This window comes from Mus caroli, chromosome X (assembly GCF_900094665.2).
Source record: "Mus caroli chromosome X, CAROLI_EIJ_v1.1, whole genome shotgun sequence".
In the NCBI taxonomy this organism is placed as follows: Eukaryota; Metazoa; Chordata; class Mammalia; order Rodentia; family Muridae; genus Mus; species Mus caroli.
This window is the reverse complement of record NC_034589.1, coordinates 78,493,253-78,501,312: the sequence shown is the minus strand read 5'-3', so window position 1 is coordinate 78,501,312 and position 8,060 is coordinate 78,493,253. Positions and strand designations below refer to the sequence as shown.

The 8,060-nt window shown below is 33.4% G+C and overlaps 1 protein-coding gene across 4 annotated transcripts in view; it reads right to left on the bottom strand.

Annotated features, from left to right (window-relative positions):
- The window catches only part of Dmd (dystrophin), a 2,293,239-nt gene that overhangs the window by 1,775,711 nt on the left and 509,468 nt on the right, over nucleotides 1-8,060 (bottom strand). For all 4 annotated transcript variants that reach the window (XM_029473189.1, XM_021152893.1, XM_029473188.1 and 1 more), the window contains exon 4: nucleotides 4,115-4,192. In XM_029473189.1, the coding sequence (XP_029329049.1) occupies nucleotides 4,115-4,192 (78 nt within the window). The remainder of the gene's footprint in view (nucleotides 1-4,114; nucleotides 4,193-8,060) is intronic.

Here is an 8,060-nt window from a genome sequence, read left to right as displayed (position 1 = left end):
TCTCTCTCTCTCTCTCTCTCTCTCTCTCTCTCTCTCTCTCTCTCTCTCTGTGTGTGTATGTAATAATGAAAAGTAAGACTGGATAAATTTGAAAGGGAGTAGGGGTCACAGGAGCAACTGGAGCAGGACAAAGAAGGGGTGGAAATAATGTAAATAAAGCATTTGCTATGAAATTCTCAAAAAATATTTTAAAAAGAGGGAATATAGAAATTAAACACAAAATACTTTCTCTAGCTCCTCCATTGGGATCCCTGTGTTCCATCCAATAGATGACTGTAAGCATCCACTTCTGTATTTGCCAGGCACTGGCATAGCCTCGCAAGAGACAGCTATATCAGGTTCCTGTCAGCAAAATCTCGCTGGCATATGCAATAGTGTCTGGGTTTGGTGGCTGTTTATGGGATGGATTCCCCAGGTGGGGCAAGACTCTGGATTGTCCTTCTTTCCATCTCAGCTCCAAACTTTGTCTCTGTAACTCCTTCCATGGGTATTTTGTTCCCCATTATAAGGAGGAATGAAGTATCCACACTTTGGTCTTCCTTCTTATTGAGTTTCATGTGTTTTGCAAATTGTATCTTGGGTATTCTAAGTTTCTTGTCAGTGAGTGATATCATGTGAGTTCTTTTGAGATTGGGTTACCTCACTCAGGATGATATCCTCCAGATCCATCCATTTTCCTAAGAATTTCATAAATTTATTGTTTTTAATAGCTGAGTAGTACTCCATTGAGTAATTGTACCACATTTTCTGTATCCATTCCTCTGTTGAGGTACATCTGGGTTCTTTCCAGATTCTGGCTATTATAAATAAGGCTGCTATGAACATAGTGGAGTATGTGTTCTTATTACAAGTTGGAATGGAACACAGGGCCCCCAATGGAAGAACTAGATAAAGTACTCAAGCACCTGAAAAGGTCTTCAACCCTATAGGAGGAACAGCAATATGAACTAACCAATACGCTCAGAGCTCATGTCTCTAGCTGCATATGTAACAGAAGATGGCCTAGTCAGCCATCATTGGGGAGAGAGGCCCTTGGTCTTGCGAAGATTACATGCCCCAGTACAGGCGAATGCCAGGGCCAGCAAGTGGGAGTGGGTGGGATGGGGATTAGGGCAGGGGTGGGGTATAGGGGACTTTATGGATAGCATTTGAAATGTAAATGAAGAAAATATCTAATAATAAAAAGAAGAACAAATAAAAAGAATTTGTCTCAAAAAGCAAACAAAAAATGTTTTAAAGAAATATAAAAAAAAAGAAAACACAGGAACTGATTTAACTTGGAAAATTAAAAATGACTAAATTTTTCTGCCTCAAGGGGTTCTGTATTCTATTACCTGGTCGATAAAGTAACCATAATCGACCACTTTTTCCTGTGAGCACATGAAATAACATTTTCTCAAAAGTGAATTATTTCCTCATTTCCCCAGAAAGGTAAAGAAATGGGCAGCATTAGGATACAGGTTTTCAAAACACACCTGATCCAAAAAAACAGAGGAAGAACATGTAGGCAGTTGAGTGCATTGCATGCTGCTCCACTTTCTCCAACACCCAACTAACTTTTTCACTTTCTTTGATTGAGATGATTACATAGTCTCTGAATTTAAATGCCCCTCCCCACATGCCCAACACATGCATTTATGGCAGTAATGACTTATAAATGGCACTCTAAGGATATCAGAGAGTTGGTTTGAAAAGGCACAGTTCACCAGGTTATTTTTTGTGAGTATTTAAATATATTTTTTGATAATGTATCATGTTTTAAGCATCTGTCTCATGATACTTTACCCAAAGCTAGACATCATAACAACTTAGTAGATGTCTCTTTTGATTTAGAGATTGTAATGGTTATTAAATTACCTAGCCACTCAGTGCTTCACTGTCTATCTAGTCTAACTTTGCTTTGTTTGTTTCCTGTGTTTAATAGCAGGACAGTTAATACATTATTTGGCTTTACAGGGTAACGTAGACTTTTATAATCATTATGCTGATAGTTGTCCTAATGGATTAGATATTAAAAGTTATATTATTTCTCTTTTTCCTTATAAATATCACCGGATACTTCTGTTGAGCTCCAGCCATTCTATAGCATTGAAAAATAACATTCTTGATAATGACAAAGATTGGTTTTGTTAATGCCTGGAGAAAGGTATGGAGTTGTTCTTGGGCAAATTAAATACAATTGTTAAACTGTTGTTTCTTGTAAACTCAACTTTATAGGGAGAATTTATATAAAATGAGCACTGTTTTATATGTCTACTATGTTTGAAGCATCCAGAGACATGACGTAACTACTCTATATTTATAATATGTTTACATTATTCATATTTTTACCATTAAACACTCTATTATTAAAATAATTAATTTAATACTTTAAAAATATTCTACAATTAAATTTCATTATAGATTAAAGTATTCTTATTATGCTGTCTTTGCTTTTGATTTTAATTCCCTTCAGTAAAAAATTCTTTAAATACTCTTCCAATAGAGTTCTTTATTATTCATTCTTGTAACATTGGCTTTTGAAAAACTACTATTTTTAACTATTGAATATACTATAAATGTCATTAGTTGTAATCGTTATCATGTTATTTTGAGCAGAATCAAATCGCTAGTCAGTTCACTATATTCTACCCTTCATACCCTACCTCACTATGCCCTTTCATCTTTACTTGATTTTGAACATTGTCCTCTTCAACTGCTGAGTTCCCATTCCAAATGCTTCTATACCTCACGGTATTTTTATTATTCTGCCTGGACCCTTCTTATGGTTAATTAAAGGTCTCATTTCCTTTAGGTCTCAGCTTATATAATACCTAACCAGGAAATCTTTACAGTTCTCCTATTTGAGTCATCATTAACCATTTGTATACTGTAACTAAATCATATACACTACATAGATACTACATATACAGTATATATACAACAATATGTATATGTGTATACACACACACACACACATATACACACACATACATATATACCACACACACAGTATAACATATATATGGTAACATCTACCATATAAATGTATACATAGCTTTTCCAGCATTTTTATGTCTTATTAATGACTACAAACCTTTGTGTTATTATTCATTGCTTACACGGTAGGGCTCTTTACAAGTTTTCTTTAGACCATTTTATGCTAATATCAGAAAAGCTAAAAATTTACAGCTGGAAAACAATCAAATTTGTAATGTTTCTATAAAATAACCTTGTCACATTAAATGTGACAATGACACTACATTCATAAATACAACTAATTACTTTACAGTTACATTCTTGCATCTTTTTTGTTATGACCAGATAATCTGGGAAATATATGTGGAACTATAGTTTATTACAAATCTATTAAATATTCCAGTTATTTTAAGAGTATGTGATCAATGCTATTAAAATTAACTTTTAAAATATGTGTTATAACCAGAAAGCTACCAATGATGCCTTGTAAATGTACTTGTTAATTAGAAATGTTGTAGGAGTTAATATAAAAGGAAAAGTGTCTCCCTCTAAGGCCATGATGAAAAGTATAAACTGAGCCTTTCTCAGGGGAGACTAGATGCCCTCCTCCATTCTGATCACTCATTTATCTATGATTCTTTACCTTTTCTAATACATCATATATATTTTTATCCAGGTATACTAAATAATTCTCCCCCCTGTGCTAAAATGGTTGTTGTTTTTCTGGTGAATGTACATTTTTGATGTGGACTTAGTAACTGCTATCTTGAATCTTACAAAGTTCATTATCATTAGCACTGAACATGGGGAATAGCATTCAATAAGAAAAATCTCTTTGTTGTATAGAACACCATTGTATAATGGACTCATTTTATCTATTAAAATAATTAGTTCACCTAATATCTAGAAATAATACAATATCCTTACCCGGTACAGGTCTAACCTTTCTCTGTCCTCTATGGCTGTATACATTGGTTTCCAGAATTATATTAACTGCAAGCACACACAAAGAAAGTAGCACATGGGCTCAGAATAAGAGCTTCTGTGATTTACAAGAGAGATTAATAAGATTTCTCTACAATGGGGCTGAAGCCCTTACACAAATATTAAGCATGCTGTTTCATGGTGTTCAGACTCTGTTCAGGTCACCACTTACATTATTTTTCTGTAAGACCCGCAGTGCCTTGTTGACATTGTTCAGGGCATGAACTCTTGTAGATCCCTTTTCTTTTGGCTAAAAAAAGGGGAGAAATTGTTTTTACTAGAAAAGAAAGAGACAAGAAATTCTACCTGAAAATATAAAAAATGTATAAATTTCACTTTTCAGTTTGAATATTTTACATTTAAATGAACACAGACTGTGCAGCATTTATTTAAAAAGTCTGCATGCTTTGGGCTAATTATCTTTGGCATAGTCCATCTTTAGAATAAAGAATATACCTCCTAGGAAAGAAATCATTTTTCCTTTTACAATATTATTTGAGATGATTGCTCCTTCATTTTTTAAGCCCAGTGTGCATTATTATAAGACCATCAATAATGGAAAACATTAGCAAAATACAAAAGGCAAGTAACCAGGAAGATATAAAAGAAATTTTATTTCTATATATTTTAAGAAAAGTTTGAAGGAGATGTGAGTCTCTTGGCTTGCCCAGTTTCCACTCAGTATCTAGCTAATCATACATGCTCACAACAGCAACCCTATTTTAAATTAGTTGGTCATAAAAAGAAGCAGCATAAAAGTAGAAGGGGCTTGTAGAAAAGAAAAAGTGATTCAACAAGGAGGGCACAGGAGATAGAAGTGGAGGCAAGTCTGATCAAAATACATTTGAAATTGTCAAATAAAACATAATATGGTACATAATTTTCAAATATATATTATTTTAATGCCATATGGTCAATAACATAGAGCTCCCCCAAACAAACAAGCAAGAAAACACACAAACAAAACCCAATATTAGAGTATGAGAGTCTTAAATTATTCAGCAGTAAATAGGGCATACTTAATACACTCCTTCCCCCATGTTCCAGGGATATCCTCAGAAGAGGAAGGAAATAAGCCATAAATATCAGCCATAGGTGATAACAAGGAAAATGTGTTTTCTAGACACAACAGGACACATACACATTCGAACAAACACAGTGATTGTGACAAGATCTGTTTAAGACAAAATCCTTATATAAAAAGTGAAAGGTGGGCATAAAATCCCACCACTAGCTGAGGAGCTATTGGTGTTTGCTAACAGAAGGAAGAGGAAGAGTCAGTTTTCATTAATGATGTGATTCTTGTTAGACTGGCCACACCCTATGGTAGGTTCCACCCTTAAGTCAAGCTTGGCAACATAAACTAGACTCAATGAGGTAAAGAAGAAAAATAAAGAAGAATGATTCTGAAAGTTGGATAGGGGTTTTCAATATAATATGTTAAGATGTTTGCTGTATGAAATTTGCGGTATATGTGAGGTACTTCACATTATTATTACAAACTTGAAATGCCAAATTATTTCATACCAATTGCATATGTAATTATCCTAAACTTAAGAAATAACACATATTCATGGAAATTATCAGTGGAGTAAGGATCCACCATCTCATATGTACCTGTGAAGTCAGAATTTTCATACTTATTTTCTTGGAATTTCCTTATTTTAAACATTTATAGAATAAATAGTGTATTATTCTACGTTTTATTTTTGCCTGTGCTTTCTAAGAGTCTTCCCATCCTTCTGAAGACTTCCATACCCTAGAGAAACTTACTATTTCAACTGGCTGTACAGCTTCCAAACCTTATTTTAAGACTTCTAATCTCCAAGATGACTTGACTAATACTCTTTGTTAAAGATCATACATGTTTGGCTCCTGAAACTTCCTGAAACTCTCGTCATAGCCTCATGAACAGGAATCTCTACTTTTCATATTATAGAACATTTAATCCATCAAGGTCAAAGTGAGAGCAGCCTATATTTTTGTGTTTTCTTACCTATCACCACAAAAGAGGAAGAAGAAAAGACACAGAAATGCATCTTTAAAGCAACACAGAAAAAACTGACATAAATGAGCACAAGTTATGAAAGAATAACTTTAAACAAGTAAGAGCAAGATTTGTTTGTGCATTTATAAACAGAATTGACAGAAAGTATGGGTTGCTCACAACAGTCCTTAATCTATCAATATCATAAAGTAATACATTCTGAATGTATGCATATGTACATAAAGTTTGGACATAATGACATTAAGATTAAGCATACACTATGTCTTCCAATTGGCTACATGACAAAAGCTTAACTGTACAGCATTTGAATGTTTTATTTTAGGAAGTTATCAACCCAAATTCAAAATTCTCATCAATATATCAAACATACAGTAACATTATATAGACAGAATAGGTTATGCTGACATATATATATATAGCTATTAGTGAAAAGAGGTCATGAATTTTATGGAGAGCAGGGAGGATTATTGGAGTATGTTGGAAGGGGGAAAGAGAAGGGAGAGAGGTTATAATTAATTATATTATAATCTCAATAATAAATATAAACTAAATGAATAATAAACTTGAAAATATATCAGTTTAACTTAATGACATATTCACTCTGCATAGCTACTGTAATTTATTTTAAAATGTAAACATAAAGTATGTTTTTTAATCACTATCATAGCCATGCTTACATACAACAAAATATTTCATGGAATTAAAGGCAAATACTAACTAATTTTAAATGTTCCTTAAAAGTTTTCAATAAGATGGAGAAGACTGAGGTTTTTAATGGACTGTCAGAACACAGAGAAACACAGAAAGCAAAATAGGCAAACAAAAGAACAGGGCAAAATACTGGGCAATGTCTGACAGAACAGAGACCAATTTGGCTTGGTGCAGAAGAATTGCAGGAGGCAAGTCAGAGATAGGATGTTGGCCAATTCTACCTTTGAAGAACAGCTAGAATTTCTTTCTTTTTTTTATATAGTATATAAAAAATTGTCATTCTGGAGAGCTCTGCTAAAGGGCAAAGAGAACAGAATAAGATTATAATTGAATAAAACTCATTAGATATGCAGAATGTATGACTAGGTGGACTGGAGTCTTAAACCCTACTTAAAAGAATAATAGAGATCTTAAAAATAAGATGTTTGAAGTCAGCAGATTAGGATTTAAGAGGTTTTCTCCATTATGAGGCTTTCATTAACTGAACTTAGACTTCTCTATGACTGTAGTGACCTATAACATTGTACAACCATGCTTTCTCTCCCTAATGCTGTACAAGTTAACAGTTCTCAAAAGAAAATTATATTTTCTTCACAGAAGCATTTGGATATCAGACTAAACTACCTATATTTTTATTATAGTGTACCAAAATATTTTTGTTCTTTATAAAATAATACAGGTACATTAAAAATATTTGGAAAATATAAAATAACACAAAGATAAACATAAAGTCACTATACATAAAATCTTTATTCAGTTAGTCCTTAAGAAAGATTTTATAATGATAAAATCACAGAATGCTTATTAACTGGATATATTATTGAAAAATTTTACTTTGCTATTCTTCACATGATAGACAGTACAAAAATGAAAATTGTAATATGAATTATTCTATTTTGTTCAGGAGTAGGTACTGTATTAATTATCTGGCTAATACATCGAGGAGTCCCATTAGATCACCCAAATAAAACTTCTTTTGGGGCACTTGACATTTTACTGAGGTTATCGTAATTTCAGAAAAACCTCCTGGCTGGAGAGATGTCTCAGTGTACAAGTGTGAGGAACAGAATGTGTGTCCTCAGCGAACACTTAAAAGCCATGTAGCCATGATGGTAGCCTGTCTATAATCCAAGGGATCAGTAGGCAAAGACAGGTACCTCCAGAAAGAAGCTGGCTAGATACACTCACTGAATCAATGAAGTTGGGTTTCAAGTAGAGAATAATTTAGGAAGATCTGGAAGTCAACATTTGCCTACACACACATGCACACAAGTGCTTGTATACCTGCATATAAACATATATTCACTTCCACATACATATGCATGCAGAAAAAAGAGGAAAGGAAGGAAGGAAGGAAGGAAGGAAGGAAGGAAGGAAGGAAGGAAGGAAGGAAGGAAGG